Genomic DNA, 24,332 nt, shown 5'->3' on the forward strand with positions numbered 1-24,332 from the left:
CTGCACAGAGTTTTGTGGTGAGCGTGAATGAAGATGTTATGTTCATTTCAGCGCAGGCTTGTGTTTATGTAACTTGCACTACTTGACAAAATAAAGTAGTCTGTTTCAATTCATCAAATGTGTCAGTATTTATTAGATTTAAAATATGAGTCGAAAGTTGAATACAAACTTAGTTTGTCTCTCTGTTCTAGAACCGGGGAGTAATGAAGACGCGTATGGAAATACATGTCCTAGATCGGGTCTCTAAATCTCTTAATTTTTATTTTAAAACCTCTGGTGAAAATGTATTAAATCTGTTTTGTTCAATAGAATATAATAAGCATAATACAGCTTTTCTTTGCTGACAATATCTTGAAAGTAGCTTACATTTAATTATATTGTCCAACACCTTCCAACCCCGCCCCTACCTTTCCCAGCCAAGATGAGCATCACACTGAATTTGCGCATGTGATTTCTTTACTTTTTATATAGTTTTATTGTAATTATATGTCTAAAATTTGCATCTACATGTTTAATTTTCTAATGAGGACATTATGTTGCATATACTCTTTTTGGACTTCTAATATTCTTTTAATATTACGTTGCTGAAATCCACATATATTGTTGACTGCCATTGTGGTTCCTTTGTTTTACTCTGTACTTTCTCCAAGTCAAGTGTGAGGAAATATCCACATTCCTGCGAATCATAGTTTGAACCCAGATTATCCCTCGTTTCCTCGTGATAAACTTATTAACCACTTACTTAATCTGTTTAATTTTATTGATAATGAATGATAATCCTAAATGAGTCCTGCGATCTCTGTGCTTTTAGACATCTGATTGTGTGTGTAGAAACATTTTATCCTAGAGAAGTTACAGTAAGAAATCAAATTAATGTGTAGACTTCTAAGGGAAAGACTGTCTCACCGCTTCATGAGCTATATTCTCATTTACCCTGTTCTATACTTTCTAAGATTCTGGATCTGAGAGAGACTTTTCATATTTCTGGAGGTGTTCCAATATGATCTCAAATGGCCCCGTTTAATTGTCAGTGATCAGGACGGTCTTTCTGTGATCCAGATGTGTCCTCATTGGACTCTAATTCTGGAATCTGGCAAAGTTCAGAGAAATTTTTTAAACAACGGGAAATAGCCCAGTTGACTGTGGATGAATCCATTAGTCCCAGTGCTTTAGTATGTCATTTTAGTATTTGTATTGTGTAACTGACTATATACAACTCCAGACCTTTTATTTCATTTTTAAAAAATCATCATGAAATGGAATCTTCTGGACATTAAGAGGCAGAGATCAACTGAAAGCTGAAATTATCCGAGCGAAGGTCGCGCCAAGTGCCGGAGTTACCAAGCATGCGCCAGTCGCTCCTTCCCGAAGGCGGGTGCCTTCCATGCCACAGTGATCCGGGGCAGGGACAGCAGCGTGCCGCCCGGCCGCCGTCCCCTGCCCTCTGCGGGTCAGGTTTAAGTGGGGCATTCATCCGTTCACTCGTTTACGTATCCATGTAACCCTTGTTGAGTGCATATGACGTTTTGGGTTCTGTGTGCTAGGCACTCGGGGGACAGAAGCGAAACGAACGTATTAAGTGTCTGTCTTCAGGGAAGGACATAATAAACAAAGCAAACACCTAAAGCATTCAGTACATTTACAGAGCAAGCACCCGGGAGGACAGCAAAGGAGATGGGGCGCACAGAGGGCTGCAGTGCCCCAGAAGCAGGCGGGGAGTGGGCCGCCCATAGAAGGCAGCCCGGAGGTAAAAGCCCCAAGTAAGGGGCCGGACATGCAGACGTAGGAGGGGAGAGCGCACGAGGACCACCCTAATAGGGGCCGCGGCCCTGAGGCCGGAGGAGAGGAAGAGAGAAGGGTTCCGACGGAGTGGCCGAGACAGGGAGACAGACAGACAGAGAGGCCGCAGAGGAGGTGTAGACAGAGTCGCAGGAGAGGAGGCGAGAGGCTAATAGACATCCGATTATGTCGCACTTTTGAGGACTTTTCTTCAGAGTGAGGCGAGAAACTAGCGGAGGGCTTGAGCAGAGTGGTGACACAGACTAACATTTGCAGAGCCACTTTGGCCGCGGCTCCGAGAGTGGGCTGGAAGGAGGCCGGGGGCCCCCTCACCTTGGGTGAGTCAGTGAGGGACGGCTTTTCTCCCTGCCTGCTAATATAAGCATAAAAATGGAGCAAGCAAAGCTTCTCTGCAAAGAGGGGCTTTTCATGGGGAATTTGCAAATACCAACGTTCTCTTTCCCGGGCGAAGACATAGTCCGTCTTCTGGGAGGGGCCCCTCACATCCTTCTTGTACTTTAAAAACTCCAGGTATATGAAAAAGTACTAAACATCACTGATCATCAGGAAAATGCAGTCAAAACCACCAAGAGGTCTCACCGCACGTCTGTTAGAATGGCCGCTATCGAAAGACAAAGAAGGTAAGTGCTGGCGAGGACACGGAGAAAGGAACCCTTGCGCACTGTTGGTGGGAATTACGTTAGTGCAGCCGCCGTAGACAACAACATAGAGGAGCCCCGAACCAGTGAAAACAGGACTGCCGTATAATCCCGCTATGCTGCTTCCAGATGTATTTCCAAAGGAAACGAAAACAGTATCTTGAAGACGTATGTGAGCTCCCGTGCTCACGGCAGCATGTCTCACCATAGCCAAGGTACGGAATCAGCCTAAGTGTGCGTCGGTGTGTGAGTGGATAGAGAGGATGTGATACACACACACATACACACCCTGGAATATTAGGCAGTCATTCAGAAAGAAGGGACTTCTGTCATTGTGTCACGTGGATGAGCCTGGAGGACATTACACTCAGTGAACTAGGCCAGGCACAGAAAGTCACACCCTGCGTGGTTTCACTTATACATGGAATCCAAAAGAAGTCAAACTCACAGAAGCAGAGAATAGAACGGTGGTTGCCAGGGGCAACCTTAAATGTATACAATGCTTATTAGCTATACTTCAATAAAGCTGGAGGAAAGTGTAATAATAGATGTTTGCTGTCTGTTCATCCTTTCTGGTGAATCAGAGGGTCTTGGGGCCATAACAGGAGTTTCCCAGAAGGCCTTCCGTGGCACCCAGCGACCTTGCATGCGACTCTAATTTCAGCCTGTGCCTTAGGGACCTCTTAGAAGTTCACTTTTGCTCAAACAAGTTTATGTTTCTAGAACTCAGTAGGTGTCTTTCTCCAGTAGAAAGTTACTTGTGTTTTCTCTCATTAGCTTAAAAATCAATAACATGTCTTGGGGAGGTGAGAGAAAAATATTAAGGAAAGATGAAAATCTTCCAGGAAAAAGTCCTATACAGTAAACATTTTAGCATCTTTAAGTCTTTGTATTTTCACAGAACTGAGATGTCTATACAATTTGATTCCTCTTTTTACTCAACATTGTAAATATTTCCCATATCAATGCTGTGTTCTATGACACCATTTTAAATGACTGAATACTATTTCATCATATGGGATGAACCAGAATTTACCCAGCCACCTCCTGGTTGTTAATATTTAGGTTGCAAGAACTCAGTCCCGATTCTTATTCAACCACAATGACACAAATAATCATGTCATTTTAAAGAAGAACACGTGTCTCAACATAGAAGTACAAAGCACATACAAGAGGAGTCGGAGATAGTGGGGTCTCCAGGAAGGCTTCTCTGAGGAAGTCATATTGAAACGGCTCTGAAGAATCCTAAGCAATTAACTAAGGGAGCAGAAAGAACAGCCCCTGAAGAGGGAACCACAGAGAAAACATCATGTGACAGTCTCTGGGATGGGGAGGTGTGTTTGAGGTCAGGGGAAGGGGAGGAGTGGCAGGAAGTGATGCTTGTTGGGTAGGCAGGGGACAGATCATAAAGAGCTTTATAGGCTTAAGTTTAAGGTTTTGGTCTCTTTTAAAAAGCCTCTGGAAAGTTCTAGGAAAGGAAGTAACATTACCAGAATTGCTTGGACTGTAGTCTAAAAAATGGGTTGGTGGGGAGGAAAACATGGTTGTCAGGAGACATGGTAGCTAGAGAGATAGAGGAGACTAAGGAGGAGTCATGGGGACAGGAGCAGACTGGAGGCAGGAGTGAGGGAGATGTTAAGACTCCCTCTCAGTTCTCTCGCTGGAGCAACGGATGGATGCTGGGGCGGTTCCCTGACGGGCCACCCCGGAGGAGGAGCGGGTTCGGGCAGAGACCCGGAGTGCAGTTTTGGACATGTTGAGATTCCAGTAAGTGCCTCTGAACTATCCAAATGAAGATGTCAGGGGAACAGTTGTGTTTTGAGAGCTGAATTCAGAAGAAATCTCTCTGTTGGGGATAAAATGCAGCAGTTATGGGCATATGGGTAGCATGTGAAGTCATGGCATGATTGTCAAGAATGGTATGAAGACAGGTGAGGACAGATCCTGTGCTGCCCAGGTAGATGGCCCTTCAGGACCTGAAAGGCTCTGTCCCTTAGCTGTGGCCGACAGCCTTTGCTATTAGCCTGGTTGGCTGAAGAAAGCCACCCTGCCCAAGCTCTTGAACTGTTACAGAAGAACACCCTCCTACTTCTCAACCAAAGACAACTAAAAGGGACCATCCTAGCCTCAGAGGCACCTGGGAGACTGACTGAGGGCTTTGTTGAGACTATTATAGTTCAAGTTCTTGGTCTGACCAAGTCTGCTTTCTTCCCATCCCTTCTTCTTCCCTTCTCCCTAATACACTTCCTGTGTTCAGGGCTCTCAGGGTTGGCTTTTGGGGAACCTTTTCTGTGATCCAACCTTTCTACTCAGTTGTGACTTATGTTACAACCTAGGCTGGGCAGCCTTGTGTTAGAAGAGAGAGGTGAATGGATCATTTAACAGGAAAAGAGTCTCTTGGAATGCCTTTTAAAGACATAAGTTTCTAGGCAAAATTTTTAAACTTTCTCAAAAAGCCTTTATTCTTATCAAGTTGTTTCTTTCTAAGTGAGTCCCAGGTTCTCATTGGAAGGCTTCTGCGTAAGTCATCCTGCTTCTAGCGTGCGGCGGTTGCCTCCGTAACTCAGAGTCTCCTTCTTCAACCATTTCTAGCCAATCAGAGGAGCCGTTTCAATGGGCCCTTCTGCCATTTGCCTTTCTGCCTCTCCCTTGTCCTTTTTTTTCTTTTAAATCAAAATTCTTTTTTCAAGAGGAAAGAGAATCTCTTGCTTTTCATAGCTTTCTGATTGTTGGTATTTGCAATTTAAATACAGAGCTCCTACCTAGCAAGAATCTGAGCATAGCTGCTTCTTTTATGCTTGCCTCTGGGAGAGTCTTAGAACAGATTTCTGAAACGCTTATATTCCTATCACACCATTAAGTTTGGAATAACATTCGTAAACTGACAACTTAATAAGATTCATAATGAGACATTTAAAGTGCTTTTATCATCTCTTTCATTGGCGATATATCTATACATGGAAGCAAAACACTTAATGCTAAGATGTAATGAAACCGATCACGGAAGCATCACAGATTTATTGAAATTTATGTACGTAAAATAACTTTCACATGAAGCATCATTTGAGTCTTTTGGAAAAAGATTCACACTGTATTCACCTTTTCCCACTTCTAGTTCTGACAAGAGAGTCTCAGGAAATGGGAATAAATGGGAAAATATGCATCAGTGAAAATAAAGACTTAGGTTTAACATCTGATGAGTATGTGAGAAATGAGAAGCAGAAAAAGGAGGACACATAATGGGTGCTAATTATCTCCTTTTCCATGGGATGAGATCAAAAGAATTTGTTTTATTCCTGAGGCTGAGAGATTAGTGTCAATTCAAATATGTTTCTGACATATTTAAAAAATCACCGAAGACATAATTTTAAAGCATATGAGTTCCTTCGAAATAACTAGAGAAAAAAAGTTCGTGTAGGAAACGATGAAAGAAACCATTGAAATTATGACAAGCATAAGACATTGCATGTCATCGTCAGAGTTAATTTTAAAAGGCTGAGAAGAACAAATAGAAACCACAGAAGGATGGGTTTGCAACTGTGTTTTAGATGAAGAGGATCTCAAATCACAAACACTAACTGGGACAAATAGATTATTTTGCATTCCTTAAAGCAAAATTCACAGCAACATGTGACATCATGAAACCATGTACCAAATAACATAGCCTCAATGCAAGGAGAAGTATCACGATAGTAATGGAAAATGACAACAGCCCTCTCTAATTTCTTGACAGATCAAGCAGGTAAAAAAATCAGTGAGGGTACAGAAGATTTAAATAACATAAAGAACAAACTTGATTTAATAGTTATGTATACAAAAATGTATTTATATGGAATATAATTTCTTTCTTCATGCTCAGAGAATTTTAACAGAAATAATTCATGTGTTAGGCCACAAAGAAAATTTAATACATTCCCCAAAGCAGAAAATATACAGAAAACCCTTTTGGACCACATGCAATAAAACTATAAAATAGTCTCAAAAGATATAAATTAGCAACAGTGAAAACCAAGCATTTAAAAATTAATATGAAAAAAAATCCTTATTTTACTGAATGACTTGAGTCAGAGAAGGAAATATTTAGTTATAGAATAATTGCGGAATGATCATTAAAAAAGCAGCACTATTTCAGAGATAAATTGAAGTAATAGCATTAATTTCTTTCATCATCAAACAGGGAGAAGACAAATCAATAAACTAGATATTTGTCCCAGAAACTTTCAAAAGAGAAAAATGATATAAACTTCATGAAATGAGGAAGAAAATAAATTTTTTAAAAAGTATAAATCAATAAATTAAAACTAAAACATGATTAATGTCAGATGATTTTAAAAAATGCTTACCTAATAACCGAATAATAGTCGATACTTGTTTTGCACTTACAGATATTGTTCTAAGCACTTTACATACATTAACTCATCTAACCCTCGTAACAGCTCAACAGGATCCTCAGTTTACCATGAGGAACTTGGCATAGAGAGGTTAAGTAACTCACTCAAGGTCATACAACAAGCAAGTGGCAGGAGTGGGAACTGACCCCAGAGAGCCTGTTTCCGAAGACTGTGTCTTTAACTCCTACACTATTCTCATAGAAACAATAAACAACAACTACCATGTTCTAAGTGAAAACAATGCATCTAATATTATGCTGAAATCACAGATGATTTCAAATATTCTTTATAAGGAGTTTATGGTGAAAGCCACCTAGAATTACCAAATGGTGCTCAAAGGAACAGGTTTCTTTACTTCATTCAGGTCAGTGCCGTACACTTAAGGGTGTGCTATTAGGTCAAGAAGAAAAGCTGGTAAACTTTACACCGTTCGGAGGGTATTGCGGTCCACAGATATCTGTTGTTTGGAGTACTCAGCACTCCCTTCCACCTTTTGGAAATGCTCCCGTCCTTTCTTCCAAGAAAAGCCTTTGTCCACTTGGACCGCGTGGCAATGGATCGGGGCTGCCCTCCTGGCTCTGTGACCTTATGTGACCTGTGTGATCCCAGGGGCCTTGTGGGCACAGCAGTGGATGTTTACTCACTGCTCGCTTGGAGCGGAAGGCTTTCCCCACGTGATCGAATTCCCACCTCACACCAGCGCCCTCGTGTCGGTACTGCTGGGAATCACAGTCTGCAGACGAGGAAAGTAGCCCAAAGGAGCCTGGACAGCTCCCCACCCTCTGCATGCGAGGTGACAAATATTCGTCCCCGTCCCTCTTTGCCACAGGCCTGGGCCACTCCGTGTTTCACAGCACGGCTCCGGGAGCTCCTCAGAGGTGGCGCCTTTTCCCAATAAATGGGCGCTTCCAGTCTTTCTGAAGGCTGCGGGTCGCTCGTGGCATGACGGATTACATTGTGTGTGCGTTTGTGGCCAGAATCCCTCCCACTTGCTGGAAACCATTTTGTCCCGTGCCGGTTGTGGCCATGCATGAGAAACAGCAGGTGGTGCCAGATGACAGATGGTGTGGGAGCCCGTCCCCGGTGGGAGGGGGCGCGAGCGCGCGAGGAGCAGGCGGGCAGCTGCCAAGGAGCTCATCCCTGCGCGCTCGCGGGCGCCTCGCTCTCAGACGCTCCCGAGCCAGACGCACGCGAGGCGCTGTCCTTTCAGCACCACGAGGCTGCCCGGGGAGGGAGGACTCTTGGCCGTCCTCCTCCTCCTCGAATTGGCTTGAGTCTGCTCTGATCCCCCCAGAGTGCAGCGCAGTAAGTAGGCATTTGGTTTGGCTCTACCCACCCCCCAATGCCCCCCAGCCTCCCGCCAATCCCCCCCCACCCCCGCAGCAACCCCGTTTTGTCTACTAACGTTCCATCGGCGGGGTTGACAAGAGGCACTCAGTTGCGCTGGGCTTCTGGGGGCGGGGTGGGGCACGACTCGCCTTCGAAGGCAGCTGGGGAGGAATGCATACGACTTGTTTATTTAGTTGGCAGTCTTGCAATACGGGGTTTGCTAACTTTCAATGGAAGAAAAAAAAAAGGCCTCTGCTATTGAGGAAACGGAGTGATTCCATGGCTGCATATACCAGGCTGGGGTTAAGCCGGTCCTTTTCCGGTCTGCTTTGTGAAATGGCACCTCCTGGAGGAGCTGCAGCTTATGTAAAAGGGCACCCTGCCCACAGAGGCAGTGAGTGTGTTTGTTGTGCCGAAGAAAAACCAACAGAATAGAAGAGCGACCAGGATGCTAAGGCGAAACCCAGCGTGCTGCAGTGTGACCCAGAATAATAGCATTTAACCGTGGGCTGAGAATAAGCTTTTCCCTGACATTTGATGCCTGCGTTAGCTCTAGGGTCTAGTATATTTTTTCAAGCTTGTATGTTCTGTGTGTGAGTTGCCCAGATCGGAGGGCCACTGAACCCCCGTGGGCAGACGGCACCATTTGATGACTACGGAAGTTTTACCGGAGAAGGGGGATCGGGGGAGGAAACCCAGCGCGCGATCTCTACGCCGAGAGCCGCCCGCGCGGGCTGTCCAGGCAGCGCCGGTCTCCTCCCCTTGCCGCCCCCCGCCCTGTAACGAGGACCCCGCTGCCTGCCTAGGTCTGGGACGCGAGGCTGCAGGATGGTGAAGCTGAACAGCAACCCCGGCGAGAAGGGCACCAAGCCGCCCTCGGTGGAGGATGGCTTCCAGACGGTCCCGCTCATCACCCCCTTGGAGGTTAATCACTTACAGCTGCCTGCTCCGGAAAAGGTAAAGCAGGTCTCTTCTGGGCGGCCCCCGCCCTCCCCCACCTCGGGCAATAAAGCAGCGAAACCTGCCGCCCCCCACCCTTTCATCCCCACACCAGCCAACCGTGCCCCCTTTCTTGTAAGACGGAGTTAGCGCTTCCAGAGGCATGACATCATTTGTGTTATTCAGATGGGTGGTAAGTGTGTATTCATTGTTTTGGGTCACGTGTCCTCCTCCTCTTTAAAGTTTTATCATGGCCGATGAATACTAATAAGCTTCTGAGTGGTGACAGAGAAAACCAGCCTGGTTATTAGGGGGTAGCGTTTCACACACTGGTTTAGGTCTGAGGACAGAGTCGCATGCAGTCCAGCAAGCACTTAGCACCTGCTGAGGGCCTGTCCCCGAGCTGGACGTTGGCTGTAAAAAGACAGATTACAAAATCCCTCTCCAGTCTAACACTTGATATGTGCGCTGTGGTGAACGGTCTTCCCGAGCATTGTGAAGACTGTCAGCAGAGGGGCGGGGAGGAGGGAACTGGGAGGACAGGTGAGGCAGGCTGCAGAGGGCATTTGAGTTTGGCTTTTACAGGTGAGTCCAGACCCTCCAGGTAGGCCATGGGAGGGAAGGCGTCTAAGCAAAGGGCACGCATGGGGAACAGCAGGACCGGTGTAGACGGTCTTTGGGGCAGGTGTGGCTAGAAATGAGTGCCTGGCTGAAGGGACATGTCCTGACATGGGTGTAGCCCATGAGGAATGGAGGTGGGCATTTATACAAAGGTATGTGTGGGGGGGGGGGCTATCCCCCGACACAGGTGGGGGAAAGATCACCATTTAAGAGCCATCCCAGAGCACCTGGGGCTTTATAACGTGAGCTTTACACACCAGGAGAGAGAGATTTGGAGGCAAATTATGGAGTTCCCTGGCTGAAGATCGAACAATGGATCATCCTGTCTGTTTGGTTCTCTCATTGGTGTCTCTGGGAGGGCATTGTGTGTCTTAACCAATTGGCTCTCTCCAGTGAACAGAAGAGGAGTCAGAGCTAGCAAAAGGGCCCGGCTGATTGGCTGGGGGTTGAGTCATCTGTTTTGAAAGTGCAGAGGTTGTCAATATGACAATGTGCATGGGGGTGGCAGGAATAAAAACGCCTTGAGCCATCCTGAGACACAGATAAGGTCTTTAAAAATTAAATTCAAACAGGCCACTAACTCTAAAGTGATGTGGAGAGACGGTATTCGTCGGGCGTCTGGTACAGGCAGAGCAGAGGTTCTGTGTTTGACTGCCTGGGGATCGCCTGGGGAGCTTCTGCAAGTTCTGAAATCTAGGCCACACCCAGAACAATCGAAGGAGACTCTCTGGCGGTTAGACCTGGGCCTCAGAGTTAATTAAAACTTTCCAGGTGACTCCTGTGTGCAGCCAACATTGAGAACCACTGTGCTAGACACACATTACCCCTGGGAATCGGGATTAGGCACTCACGATTACAGGTGAAAAGGTGAAGGCGCAGAGAAGTTGGGTGCATTTTCAAGCTGACAGAAGGAGAATGTGGTGATGCTGGACTTTGAGCTCAGATATAATGAAAATTGGGGAGAAGGGGAGATATTCTCCTGAGGTTTTGTGAGGCTTCAGGAGAAACCTTTACCCTCAGCCATCACCTACAGCCTCAGAGATCTGCATGTCCCTAAAAGGCGTGCCAGGAAAAGGGACTGTGGTCAGGTCACCTATCCCGCAACCGTACACACACCTGCAAGTCATCCAGAGATACTGTGGCCTCTGTCCCTGTTTATTCCCCTGTCCCACTCCATCCTCCTGCCTCCAGGGGCTTTCTTTTCTCCTTGAGAAAGGAGACAGGCCCAATACTCACTGAGCACCTAGTCCAGCTGTACCAGAAATCTGCCCCAAAGCCTGAAGGATAAATACACTGTGGCCCTGCCTGGAAATGAAACCAATGCATCCCGAAAGGTACAAATCCCAAAGGAACACCTCCTGAGAGGGCCGCATCACATAGCCTCCTTCTGATGTTCATGACAAAGTCTTCCTACCAGGGCAACCTCAGTTTCCTCCTTTGTGAAGTGGGGGTGTCCACACCTACCTCCCCATGGTCAGAACACAATTAGAAGTGACGTCATATGTAAAGTGATGGGCACAAAACTCTAAGAGAAGAGTAGTGGCCATTTTCAAGTGCTTCCTAAATGCTAGATGCTCTTAGCTACAAGTACACACACACACACACACACACACACACACACAATTTTCTTTCTTTTTAGTAGTTAATAGGACTCCTAAGGAAGTTGCTACTTTAATCCAGTTTTTAAAGATGATGAAACTCAGGCACCGAGGGCTAGAGCCACTCCCTAAAGCACATAGCTGGTAAGCTGGTAAGCATCCTGGCAATGTCTGGAGACCCTAGAACCCAGGCAGAGTTGTCCCAGAAGCTTCCATCTTGGCAAGAGCAGGGAGCCAGCAGGCCTGGGTGCTCACAGACTTGGGCTCCAGCTCAATCATGCTCAGTTGCCAGCCCACAGTACGGCTCAGGCCTCCACCTTCTCTGAGTGGGACACCGAATTAGCAGTTTTCTGTGCTAGGATTTAGATTTTATCGTCTTTACTAGAGCGACCACGCTTTTCGCCTGACCTTAGGACAGACGGGTTAAGAGTGAATTCCACTCCAGAGACCAGTGGGCCCTCCCAATGCCTCATAATCGTCACAGACTGCTCCGCCTTTGACCAAGCTCCCTTGGCTGGTGACGTGAAGCAGGTTTCTTACATTGTCCCAGCCTCCTTGTGTGTCGCGTGGGGCTGACAATATTGGGACTGGCCCTCACAGGGCCCGGGGAAGGCGAAGTGAGTCCCGACACAGCTATCCGTTCTTTGATCAGGCTCCAGTCAGATGGTGAGTGTTTGAAGCTACAATGCTGTCAGCAAGAAGTCGATGTGACCCCAATGTTCAATCACAGCTTTTCCTTTTGAAAACGTAAAAGGCTTGGTGTGCAATGCTAACAACTGTCTTCAGTTTTTCACTGAATACTCTTTGTATGGAATGCCAGGTGCAGGTGAAACCTTTGGAAGCTAAACAGAGAGGGCACATCTGTCTGATGTCCTTGCTCTGCCAGGGGTGGGGGGTGGCACTCACAGCTGTCATTTCAGCTAATCTTCCCAGCAGCCCTGCTAGGTGGGCCCGCATGAACCCATTTTACTAAAGGGGAAACTGAGGCTCAGATCAGTAGAGTGACTTGCCTGAGCTTCACAGACTGAGTGGTAGAGCTGGGGCTAGAACCCCAGTGCACATGACACCCCAATTTTCCCTCTGCATTGCGCTGCCTTCAATAATGAGACGGCTCCCCACACCCAGAGAGCGTGTCTTCGAACTCTACATCCTTCATCCATGGCCAGCTCCTCCTGAGCTCTCCGGGACCTGCAGGTGTGTTCTGGGGACCACTCCCTGGGGAGAACCCAGCCTCCAGTGCACCCCGGCCCAGCACTGGGCGATGGGCACCTACCTCGGTTGGTCCCCCCTTTCTTCTCTCAGTCCTCCACTCAGTCCTCCACCCAGCACCTGAGCTACTGTCCCCAGAGTTGTGACCAGGTCCTTTTCCCGTGGAAACCCTTTCGGTCATCCCCACAGGGTACAATCCCCCAACCCTAACCTTGGCATTCCGGGTCCTTCATTCCCTGCTCCACCGGGTTCTCTTCCTGCTGCTCCCCACCTTGTGCCTCAAACACCAGCATGTCAGACCCGTCTAAAGCAATGGCTCTCAACCAGGTGGTCTCTGTGACCCTGAGCCCGAGGGCCCTGGCTCTCCCCAATCTCTGTCGGCTCAGTCCTGGCGTGCAGCGGGAAGTGGGAAATGCTGGCTGAACGAGGCCCCCTGCCCCTTGCCCAGCTGAAAGCCAGGGATGATTCCTCCACTTGGCAGGCGAGGGGATGGGCTGGAATCTAAGCAGTTGGGTGGCCTTTTCTAGGCCATGGGAGCAAGCTCGTGAGAAGCTGGAGCATCAACTTTCAGGACATGTCTTCAGGGCCTCACTGACTTTGGTTTATCTAAGTGGCCACAATAACCCAGAGGTCCCCACAAAGCCTCTTTGAGGTCCCTACCATTATCCCCATTCTACAGATGCAGAAACACTCTTAGAGGGGTGGAATGCTGCCCTAGGACACGCCTCAAGAACACAGGGCACCCCAGACCTGCACAGAGGTGTGCTGGGAGCACATGGACGGCAGGTTGGCAAAAAGCAAGCCGCAGACAGGCGCAGCTCCATGCTGGCAAAGCCTCAGTGAGCCGCGCACTTGGCCAGCCAGCAGCCGGGCTCTTGGCAAGTGCTCCTTTCCTTTCTACTGATTACTAAGTCTTCACACATCCTGGCTCACCTGCTGTGGGAGGAAAGCAATGCAGGCATTTGGAGATCAATTACTGAAGCTTGGCACATTTTGTATTTTGCATGGTAGACCGCATGCACTTTGTAGTTCTAGAGACCTGGGTTCAAATCCCAGCTAAGCGATTTACTTGCTGTGCAGCTTTAAGCAAGTTACTTAGCATCTCTGGGCTTTGTTTTTTTTCCCCAATAGTAAAGTGAGAATACTACCTACCCATTGGGGTTACTGGGAGAGAAAAATGTGAAAATTATCTACAGGCACACAGATGGTGCTCATTTCCTTTCCTGCACTGGACATCAGGAACGTATCTCCTAAAGTTGACCTTTTTGGAAGTCGATTGTTAAAGTGAAACGGGCTGAGAAGGATGGGGTTTCAAGGGTGGGGGTGCAGGGGCCGGACGGGTGGACCTGGAAGGTTGGGCAGAGGAGGTGCCACTCTTGCTACTGAGTCCTGTGTCCTTTCCTGGTCTCTCTCGTGGCTTCACCAGAGAGTTTCTTTTTCTCCCTGAGACATGGGACCAGAGACCCACCAGCTCCTCCACAGGAAGCAGCAGGAGTGCCCATCTCTGCAGGTGCCAGGCCCATGGAGCCACCTGGTTCTGCTTTTCAGACTCTTAGGAAATGGATTGTAGATCACTCTGAATTGGGGGAAAGGCTCTGACTAGGCAGTTCCAACAAACAGGTAAAAAATGGCCACTAAGCATATTAAAAATTCCTTATACTTTAAAAACATAATTCTAAACAAAATATACCCTTTCTTAGCTATCAGATGGCAAAAAAAACAAAACTCGCTAATGCCTAGTGCTGCTAACACTAGCAGTAAGCAGATCTCGGTGTGTTCTTGGTGGTTATATAATTGGGTCAGCGTTCTTAAGGGGGTGCATTGGCGTTGCTTATCCAGTGTGAACCACGTATACCGTTTTATTGGCATGCTTCCAACTGGTAGGAAGCTATCCTATGGGTACAGTTTTGCAAGTATGCAAAGGCATATATATATAAAAACACTGGGAACAACTGGAGTATTCCATGAGAAGGAATGGGTTAAATAAACTCTGGTGCTTGGGTGTGGAAAACTAAGTGATTTTTATGAGAACGAGGCAGAGTCGCTTGTGCCAACCCAGCAGGCACATCGCTCAGTTCAAACGAGCTTCAAGAGTATCGTAGGGGCTGGTCCCGTGTGTGGAAAGACACGTGTATGTTTTGTTCTTATAATTTATGAAACCCTTGGGAAAGTCTCACAAGAAAACCATTAAACGTTTAAGGCATAGGGATGGGAATTGCGGGGAGATGGTGGCATTTGAATAATTTTATTCTATATTTTTTATACTTTCTACCATGATCATGTATCAAATTTTCCATTTTTTAACTAAAATCATCCGGACTTGCCATATGTTAGAACAGTCTCAGAGCGTTTAAGTGACTTGCTTGCGCTCACACATGAGGAGACCATGTGGCCTGAGTCGGGGTGTCTGCACGGGGAAGGAGACGCTAAGTCGTCTGTTTGAATTCGAACCCTAACTCCATTACCTGCTTGCTGTGTGACCCCGGGCAAGTTCACTAGCCACTCTGAGCCCCCCCAATTTCTCATTGTTAGAATGGGAACAATATCTTCCTCTGAGAAGTGTTTAAAGGGTGAAAAGAGAAAATACAATACAAAGAGGATGTTTGTTATGGTGTCTGGCGCAGAGTAGGTGCTTAATGCAAGGCTGTTATTATTATTGTTGCTGCTGTTGCTATTATTATTATCATCATCAACTCAGCCCCGAGACCTCTGCTCCTGGGAGCGAAGGGGCTGTCCCCAGGCCGCAAGCAGGTGAGCAGTGAACTGGACTGAGCCTCTGCACCGTAGTTGGTGGGGCCAGCGTGGAGCCGGGGGCATGACTCCAACCCAGGGAGCAAAGCTCTGCTCAGAGCAGAAGGAGCTGGAAGCCTGCGGTGGAGGGCCCTAGGGGGCCTCTCTCATCTTGTCCCCCGCTACACATCGCCACGCAGCTGGCCTTTAATATTCTTGAATGACGACCTGACTGGAGGGTGGCCCTGGGATCCGAGCCAGAAGCCCAGGTTCTAGCCCTGGCTCTGCCTCTCAGTGGCCGTGCCAGTTTGTGGGGCCGTTTCTGATCACCCCTCCCCCAGAGAGCTGAGAGGACTGGCGCGTGGGACAGTGCCAGGCACAGAGCAGGCACCCCCTTTTTAGAAGCCCCACAGGAAAGAGCAGGATGATTTGAGCTTGGCCATCAGCACACCCACTTCCCAGCCATTCCATCATAGGCAAGGGACCACTGTCTGAGGCTCGCCTTCCTCATCTGGAAAATGGGAATAATGATGACTTTGCAGGAGAGAGGTGAGGAGCAGAGCGAACGTTGCAAGGGGGACTTAGGAGAATGAACTGGGCCCCCAGCACAGTGCCCGGCACGTAGTAGGTACTCAGCCACCAGCCATTCTCCGTCCTGCCCTGGGCTGTTCTCTGGGCTGCGGGGATGAGCCGGAGGGCGCAGCTTCCACCTATTCTCGACCTGTGCAAGTCCAGCTCATAAAAATACAATCTTGCTTCTTGTCAGCTCTTCTGTGCTTTTATTTATTGTTCCTGCCAATCCCGGGGCCGCGCCGCGGGGGGAACCTCTTCATTATTGATAATCCCGGGAAGTAGTATTTAAAATTTTTATGACCTGTACTTTGTGCCATCTGAACCACCAAGTATTATCTGGCCCTGCCAGCAGATGGGGAATACATCCAGCTGAGGGGTCCTTTCGGGATGAATAATTTATCCCGTTTCCACAATGCCGTCACTTCACAATTATGTTAAATGATGCTCTTCACAGCCGCCACCGACAAGACCATGGGAACTGACAGAGAAAGAGGAAAAGAAAACAAACTTATTTCTTTGCCCAAGTCCACAGCGATATTTGAAAATCTGGAGGTTCATTTTTCCAAATATCTCTAGCCCATCCCCGAATAATAAAGACAGTAGAAGAATATTTTTCTATCCTCTCTTCACTTTTGCCCATTTCTATTATTATGCAGGGAGCTTGGGGCTCTGTTTCACTCCATTTTTTTCCAGCTGCTGGGAGTAGAACCTTTCTTTGCAAATTTTTCCTCTTCTCTTTCTTTGCTTATGCCAGCTGATTCCTCCAAGGCCGATTAATAATGATCGGCCAGCGTTCCTTACGCTTTCCACTTCATAGCATTAAAAAAAAGTCACTGTTACTGTATCTCCTTGAATGGAAGGGGACTGTGTTGGGCTCCTCTCCGTGACAACGGAACACCAGGCTCCACGAGGCGCCTCGGAGCGGCCGATCCCAGGAACTGTGGACGGCTGGGTTTCTCGGCCCTCCTCAGCTCTCCAGCGACGCTCCCGTGGCAGACGCCCGTCTGGACAGCCCTCCTCGGCTCTGTGCCCTTCCTCTGCTCCTCACCGCCCTGTGGTCATCTCCAAGGTGCTTGATGTGCCGTCCAGACCCTCTCCCTGTGCCCCGCCCCCGCCCCCTGCCCTGTCCTCTGGCCACTCAAAGCCACCTCTTTGCAGTTTTCCCCAGGTGCCAGCCTCCGGGGTCTCCTGCGTGTTTGCTGTCACGTGCTGCCCACTGGGTGTTGAAAGCTCTTTCCCTGGCTTTGGGGGGTAAGACTGGAAAGGACGAGGCTGCCAGAGCAAAGGTTCCTGGAGAGATGGTGATGCTCCGGAATAGGGCTGCAGAGGAGTCACTGGACAAATGGGTCAACCCAAGAGCCATTTTTGAGGGCGCAGGAGCTGGTGATGGAAAGGGTTTGGGAATGAAGGGACGGGAAGGGTCGTGGGAGATTCCTGGAGGTAACCTGACGTAAGTGATGGCGTGGATCATGCTGCTGTTTCCTGAGCTCGGGATCACACGGGGAAGAAAACGTTGAGGGGCAGGTGGGTGAGGGAGCCCAAGGGTGTGCCGACCCCAGGGCAGATGTGCGGCGGGGTGATCTGAGTGTTGGGTAAGGTCCAAATTGGGGGTGTAAAGGTGAGCGCTGTGGGGGTGCAGACAGACCTGGAAGTGATGGGAGTGACGGTCCTCGGGGCGGGCACGGGGGCGGGGCGGGCGTGGAGGGGAGGGAAGAGTGCCCGTGACCGAGCCCGGAGAAATTCGAACATCGAGAGGTCCAGCTGCAGAAGGGCTGGCTGCGGAGGAGCGAGCGAGCGAGCCCACCCAGGACCGCAGAGGGGCCGGAGAGCGTGAGGCGAGGGGACAGCCCGTGTGTTCCAGGCTGGAGGGCAGAGGCCTGCTTTGGGCGCGGAGCTGGGGCTCTAACAAGGCAGCGTTTGCGTAGGGGGGAAGGTCGGGTATGCTGCGGCCTGGGCTGCTTTGGAGAAAATGTGGCTGAGCTAGGAGAGGAGCGGGTGCCCACCTGTCCCCCCGCCTGTGTCTGAATTCAGAGGTTTGAGGAGTGAGGCTCTGAAGCCAAAAGAACTGTCTCCATTCAAAAGTCACTCAGAGCATAAGTGACATCTCACAAGGGTGCAGGGCGTGGATTTGGAGGCTCTGACCCCAGTTCTGCCTAAAAGTGCACCCCGCACCCATGACTGCAAATGGCAAATGGGATACTTTAAAAAGAAATGTTATATATATTACAAATATCACAGATAATTTATATATTAGAAACCTATAAATTATATAAACAAAGAATCCATAAATTATATATATTTTTGAATTTGGTATCTTAGAAGGCTGCCTACCAAAAAAGGCCCGGTGGTCATTGCCTGGCTCCCAGGGCACAGTGACTCATTCAGCAGGTGCTAGGGTAGGGTTGCTGTCCCTCTGTCACCTGCACGGCCCTGAGCTTCCCCACAGCACAGTGGCACTCAGCTGCACTATCAGCCAGGCTGCTTCTCCTTCCACTTTGCCCACGCAGGGGGCTGGAGTTCCATAAATGCCTTGGCAGGCTGACGGCGTGTCTTGACAAGATATTAACCACCTCTGCAAAATATTCAGACTTCAGAAAAACACCATGGCTTCAACAGACCTTCACGTCTTTCTTTGTGGAAGTCCCTAAATCAAATTGGAACTAAGTGTATGCACAAAGGCTCAGCTGCAGGGTGCTCATCACAGCTCGTTTGTGTAACCCGAACTGTGGACACGATCTAAATGTTCAGCAATAGAGATTAATCAGATTAATTGTAATATATGCATACACCGAATATTATGCTACATCAAGAGGCAAGATACTCCCTGACTGGCATGGCTCAGTGGGTTGGGCGTCATCCTGCCGGTTCAATTCCCAGTCAGGGCACATGCCTGGGTTGCAGGCCAGGTCCCCGGTTAGGGGCTTTCGAGAGGCAGCTGATCAATGTATCTCTTGCACACAGATGTTTCTCTCTCTCTCTCTTTCTCCCTGCCTTCCCCTCTCTAAAAATAAATAAAATCTCTTTTTAAAAAGGCAAAAAGGCAATCACATTTGTCTATGTGTAAAAAATGTTCAGATAGTCTAGTGTGATGATTTTCTTGCATGTGTTTGAGAGGGAGGGTCTTTATTTTCTGGTCTTCATGCAGCATATAATATTATCAATTCTAGTTAATGAAATAAAGGGGAAAAAAGTGTTTCAAGTCTCCACGCGTGCTAACACTGGTTGACTATTTCAGGTGATTGTGAAGACAAGAACAGAGTATCAGCCCGAACAGAAGAACAAAGGGAGGTTCCGGGTGCCGAAAATCGCCGAATTTACGGTCAGTTTCTTGATGGTGTAACAGAAAGATAAAGGTAAGGCTGGCTCCAGCTGGCTCACACTCCCTGCACTAGTGCCACAGACCCCACGGGAGAGTGGAAAAAGGACACGGGCTATTTCTGCATGATTTCTGGGGGCCACACTGTCTGGATCACTACTGAGTTTCATCAGATAGCAGCTCTGCCCTTTGAGGATGACCTGCGCTCTCTTCTGCTTTGGAGTGTTTGGATCATTTGAGAATCGGCGAATGTATCTCATTTCTTCTTTTTCCACCTGTCCCCACCTCTCTGCCTCTCTGTCGCAATCTCCAGGAAATATGATGGAAATGGATGGAGAAATTCAGATTTTAGTCAGGATATGGTCGCAACAAAATGCAATAAAGACAAAGGGAAAGAAAAGCTGACTTAGGGAAAAACTGAATGGGCGCCTCTCTGTTTCCTGGTGGAGGGGTCACTGGGACGAGCCGCATGAAGGAGCCATGAAGCATGTTCTGCAGGCATGGAAGGAGGGGTCTTGAGGAAGTGTCCCAGGGAAGTCATTTAGGACCTTAGGTGGCTGAGGAGAGCAGGGCCTGTGCAAAGGCCCTGAGGCTGGAGGGAGTCTGGTCCCAACACTGAGTAAGAAGAGGGGCAGCAGTGAGACTGGGTCTAGGAGGGGTGAGGAGAAGGTAGCAGTGAGGCAGGAGAAGTGAGCGGAGAGCAGACGATTCCAGGCCTCGTACACTGTATGGAGGAGCTTGGGTTTTATGCTAGAAGCCTCTGGAAGAGGCGTGATTGAATTGGGGTTTTGATCAAAGCACTGCCTTTCCCATGGCTCATGGACTGTGGAGAGCAAGAGGGAATGTGGGGAGACTATAGGTGATTACAGTCATGCAAGTAAAAATTAACAGCGGCTCCGATAAGCACGGTGAGTGGATAGAGAGACGTGGGCAGACCTAAAGGGTACTTAGGAGGCAAAGCAGCCACAGAGGCAGCAGGATGGGGGGCCCTGTGGATGGGCATTGGGGCGCAGGCTGGCTGGCCATGAGCCGCTTCCGCCTCCTACCAGCCGTGTGGCCACACGCAGGGCAGCAAGCCTCATCCGTTACCCGGAGATCATATGGGGAGGCCGTGAGGGCGGCATACGGAATGGGAGCGCAGCTCTTGGCTCTGAACATGGTAAGCGCATAGCTAATAGTCACCGTGTTGTGTCAGCTGTGACCGGGGGCTCTGGAAGTGAAAGCAGCGCGTGGTTGGCTGTCTGGGCATCACCGTGGCACGTGGATAAATATGCCGGTCTGTTTCTGTTCCTGTCTTTCTCTGTGCGAAATCCGTGTCTCGGCAGCTGAGTGTGTGAGCCCGGGAGTGAATGTGGCATCTCCCCAGGAGGTGGGACTTCCCTGGGTGCTGACCCTGCTTTGAGAATCGGGATGGCTCTTATTTCTGGCAGTGGCTTCGGTGTCTGGCACACCGCGTGGGCCCAGTAAACGCAGACTTGGCCTGACCTGCCTGCCAGTGCACGCAAGAACGAGCAGGGAGCTGTGTGGGAAGGGCTGGGGTGTCTTGGTCTGCTGTCCATGTGCACCAGGCCAGGGAGCAAGCTGGCCGGTCCTCCCGGCAGCAGAGGTCTCCGGAGACATGCCCCAGTGCGTGCGTGAGAACACTGGTTGCAGTGTTAGTCATAAAACCAGAGTATTGGGAACAATGCTGGATTATCAGCAGGTCTCTCGGATCCCATAAATAGGACCACATCCATAGGATGGACCATTTTACCAGTTCCTAAGAAGCGCTTTTTCTTTCCAGAGGGTCTTCAGTTTACTCTGTATTATGGGCATATGAGATAATTTCATGTTCTTTTTGCATTCCTGAGCTTTCCAAATTTCATATGAACATGTACTGTTTCAATCACAAACAAACAAAAAGTTACTTTTAAAATTTGCTCTTTTACCAAATAGCGTGTTACAAGTCTCTGATGAAATTATTCCTCATTTAGCAGTCATTTAAAATGATGGTTATGAAGACAGGCAATGATAGGGGCACCTGCATCCCGGAGAAGATTGTGTGAATGAAGCAGAGGTTGTAACTATGTTTTCTGGGGTTGGAACTATAAGGCGTGCATGCGTGCACACACACACGCACACGCACACACACACACAAGTATACAGAGGATACCGGACACGGAAAGAAATGTATCAAGTTGTCATCTGTGCCTGTGGCACCAGATGTGGCGTTGGGCCATGGTTTTGTTTGTCTGTTATCTCTTTGGCAACTTTTGGTGATGTGGCTCTTCTATCATATTTAGTGCCCACGAACCTCTGAGAAACTGATGTGACCCACCATTTCTTAAAGGGCAGCTGTGGTCCAGAGCGGTGACGTGACCTGCTGGCCCAGCTAGCCAGTGGCAGAGGCGGCGCTCAGGGCCAGGCCTGGCCAGCCTTTCTGCTAGCTGGTCGCTGCTGGTTAGAACAGAAGTGGGTCACCCAAGAGAACCGCTGTGGCTGGGTCAGGGGCCAGGCCTGCAGAAGCTGCCGTAGCAGTCCTGGGGGTCAGGGAGGAAGAACGCTGGGTTTGGGGACAGCCCTCAGTGGGCACTGACTGTCAGGTGTGGGCGGAGCGCCCTGCCAATGGGAACAAGATGGGAGGGATGGAGCACATTCCTTTGCTCACATAAAGCTGTGAAGGTTCATTAGCTTGTGTTGGCTTTCCTAGAGAGAGCTCCCTCCGGGCCCTGCGGGGGAGGCCTCTGCTGGGGTGAGGGTAGCCGCGGTGGGGGCAGGGGGGGCCCTCTGTGGGGGTGAGGGTAGCCACGGGGTGGGGGGGGGAGGCGGTTGGGATGACAGTGATGAGTCTGAGGTCTGAGCTGTCAGCTGCAGTGGGGCTGTTCCGGGGGTGGAACGAACAGGATTTGCTCCTGGTTGGAAAAGAAGAGGGGAGCGGGGTTTGCTCAAGGGCTCCGCTGTATTTGACTTGGCTGACGGTGGCAGGCGATGCCACCCACTGAAGTGGGGGACTGGGGGAGATGCACTGAGGGTGAGGTGCCTGGTGGGGGCGGGGGGGCGGCCTGACCACCCTTGGATGTAACTGGTCTGACGCTCAGGACGGAGGTTGGGGCCGGAGGTCCTGGGCTGGAAATCAGATACTCTGCTGGTCTCAGCCTGATGCTGGTCGTTGGGGTTGGGCCGCCTCCCCCAGTATATTGCTCACAGCAGAGGTAACCATGGGGACAGCAAAGATGCATCCATCCCTCATTTTAATACCTTTGCAGAGGTGGAAAGGCTTATGACTGCACATTTCAAAATTGACCTGGAGAGAGCAGCTCACAGCAATTATGCTGTGAGAGAGGATGAGAGAGGGGAGCAGCGCAGGAAGGGGTCATTTGAGGAAGACTGGCTGGAAGAAATGCCTGGAATATTTGTCTTTTCTAAAACCAAGAAGGCTCTTGCAAAGGACCACAGACATCAGTCTGATCTGAGGAGAGGGGGGCATGCAGAGAGAAGCCCCTCCTTCTCACTCCTGGGAGCTGGGTTCTTCTAAAGCTGATTTTGCTGTGCGAGGGGCCGATGCCGTGGGAGGGGCCGATGCCGTGGGAGGGGCCTATGCTGTGAAAGGGCTGATGCAGTGGGAGGGGCCGATGCCGTGGGAGGAAGGCAAGAAAGAGGTTGCTCATTTTCCCCGAGGCCCACGCCCAGGAGGGTGTGAGCCAGGTGAGCTCCCAGGCTCTAAGCAGGTGCCAGCGCAGGTGTGAGCGCTTCGGAGAGGCTGCCCCAGGAGTGGAGGGGGAGCCAGCTACTTGTGCGTAGCTCCCCAGGGATGCTGCTGACTAACCTACCTTCCCTTTTCCTCTGTCTCTTCTACCTGGCCAAGGGATGGGGCCCTGGCACTCCAACGCCAGCGTGGGGGGCGACCTGCTGAAACGCCAGAAGCAGCCTCCCCAGGGTCCGTTGCCATGGCTCAGCCGGCGGAGCCCAGGCCCCTCTCCCTGCTGAAAGGCTCTGTTCTCGGTCCTCACTCATCACCCCCTGGCCCAGCCTCCTCCAGGGTCCCTCCGCCTCCTTTCCCAGCCTCCTCCTGTCCACTCTTGTGGATGCATACCCCACAGTGGCACTGCCATCCTCCAAACCCTGCTGCAGCTGCCATTGCTCACCTGCCACCTTGCAGGTGCCCGGACCTGCCCGAAGCGCTGGCCTTCCCCTCACCACGTCGCGCAGGGCACGCCTGCCTGTCTCGTTCGCGCTGTCTCTCCCCACTGGCATGCCTTTGCCGCCTCCACCACTGGGCAAAGCCCCTACTCATCCCTCAGCACCCAGGTCGATGGCTCCTGGCCTCTGTGGCCTTACCTGCCCACCCATGCGTAGTCTGTCCTTCCTCCTCGGGGTTCTTGCACCTGCTCTGTGACCCTTCATTCTAGCACCAGTCACACAGTGTCGGCCCCATTGAGTTACCTGCTGTGCCTCCCACCAGCTTGAGGTTGGGGCGGTGTCTTCTCCATCCCAGTCCCTGGCCACCGTAAGCACCGAAAGGCGTCTTCAATACCTGAATAAACAGGTGAATGAGCAAACAGAAAAATCCCTGCGGCTGACACAGAAGCCCTATGTTGATAAACACAGAGCTCCGGCTGCCTCGTTTCAATATCTGTATTTCAAACTGGGGCCCTATCTCTGCTTCTGCCGTGACACATTCTCATCAATGTCTTCTTCCTCGGGCTGCCATCCTAGGGGGGGTGAGACCCCATTTTCAGCTTCGCCGTCTGCTCCTACCATTTTTTCCTCCAAGCTCCAGGGGCCGCCTCTCATGGGTACGGTTCTAATATTTGCTGACGACAGCAAATGGAGATAAGCAATTTTACTTTATTATCTGCTGTCCTGGTTTTTATTGTTCTCCTATTTTTTAAAAATGTATTTTGAAGAGCATTTTAGGTAAGTTATTAAAAGCACTGCCTGCCGGGTTAGGAACAGTCATTACCTGGCAAGGCAAGCATTTGCATGTGAGCACATGGGGCAAAAAGGCTGCCATGGTATTTGAGGTTCATGATTGCCCCTCTGGCTAGGGTTTTATTGAAAATCCAAATGGACGTGGCTGGTGCTTTCTTCTGGCCCGATGCAATTGCCCTGTTAGAGCAACCTTCAAAAAATATATTGTTATCGATCATTGACAAGCAAGTGCGGCTTAATTTTTTTTCTTTCTTTTTTTTTTGACAAACTTTGATGC

At 49.6% G+C, this 24,332-nt stretch overlaps 1 protein-coding gene across 1 annotated transcript in view; it reads left to right on the forward strand.

Annotated features, from left to right (window-relative positions):
• The first annotated feature begins 7,955 nt into the window (after nucleotides 1-7,955).
• Nucleotides 7,956-24,332, forward strand: part of NSG2 (neuronal vesicle trafficking associated 2) — a 34,758-nt gene continuing 18,381 nt past the window's right edge. The window contains exons 1-3 of the mRNA XM_090288594.1: nucleotides 7,956-8,134; nucleotides 8,965-9,115; nucleotides 19,064-19,147. Of these exons, the coding sequence (XP_090144720.1) occupies nucleotides 8,987-9,115; nucleotides 19,064-19,147 (213 nt within the window). The 5' untranslated portion in view covers nucleotides 7,956-8,134; nucleotides 8,965-8,986. The remainder of the gene's footprint in view (nucleotides 8,135-8,964; nucleotides 9,116-19,063; nucleotides 19,148-24,332) is intronic.

The sequence above is a fragment of the Furipterus horrens genome, unplaced genomic scaffold (assembly GCF_987537825.1).
Source record: "Furipterus horrens unplaced genomic scaffold, mFurHor1.1.pri manual_scaffold_10, whole genome shotgun sequence".
Taxonomy (NCBI): Eukaryota; Metazoa; Chordata; class Mammalia; order Chiroptera; family Furipteridae; genus Furipterus; species Furipterus horrens.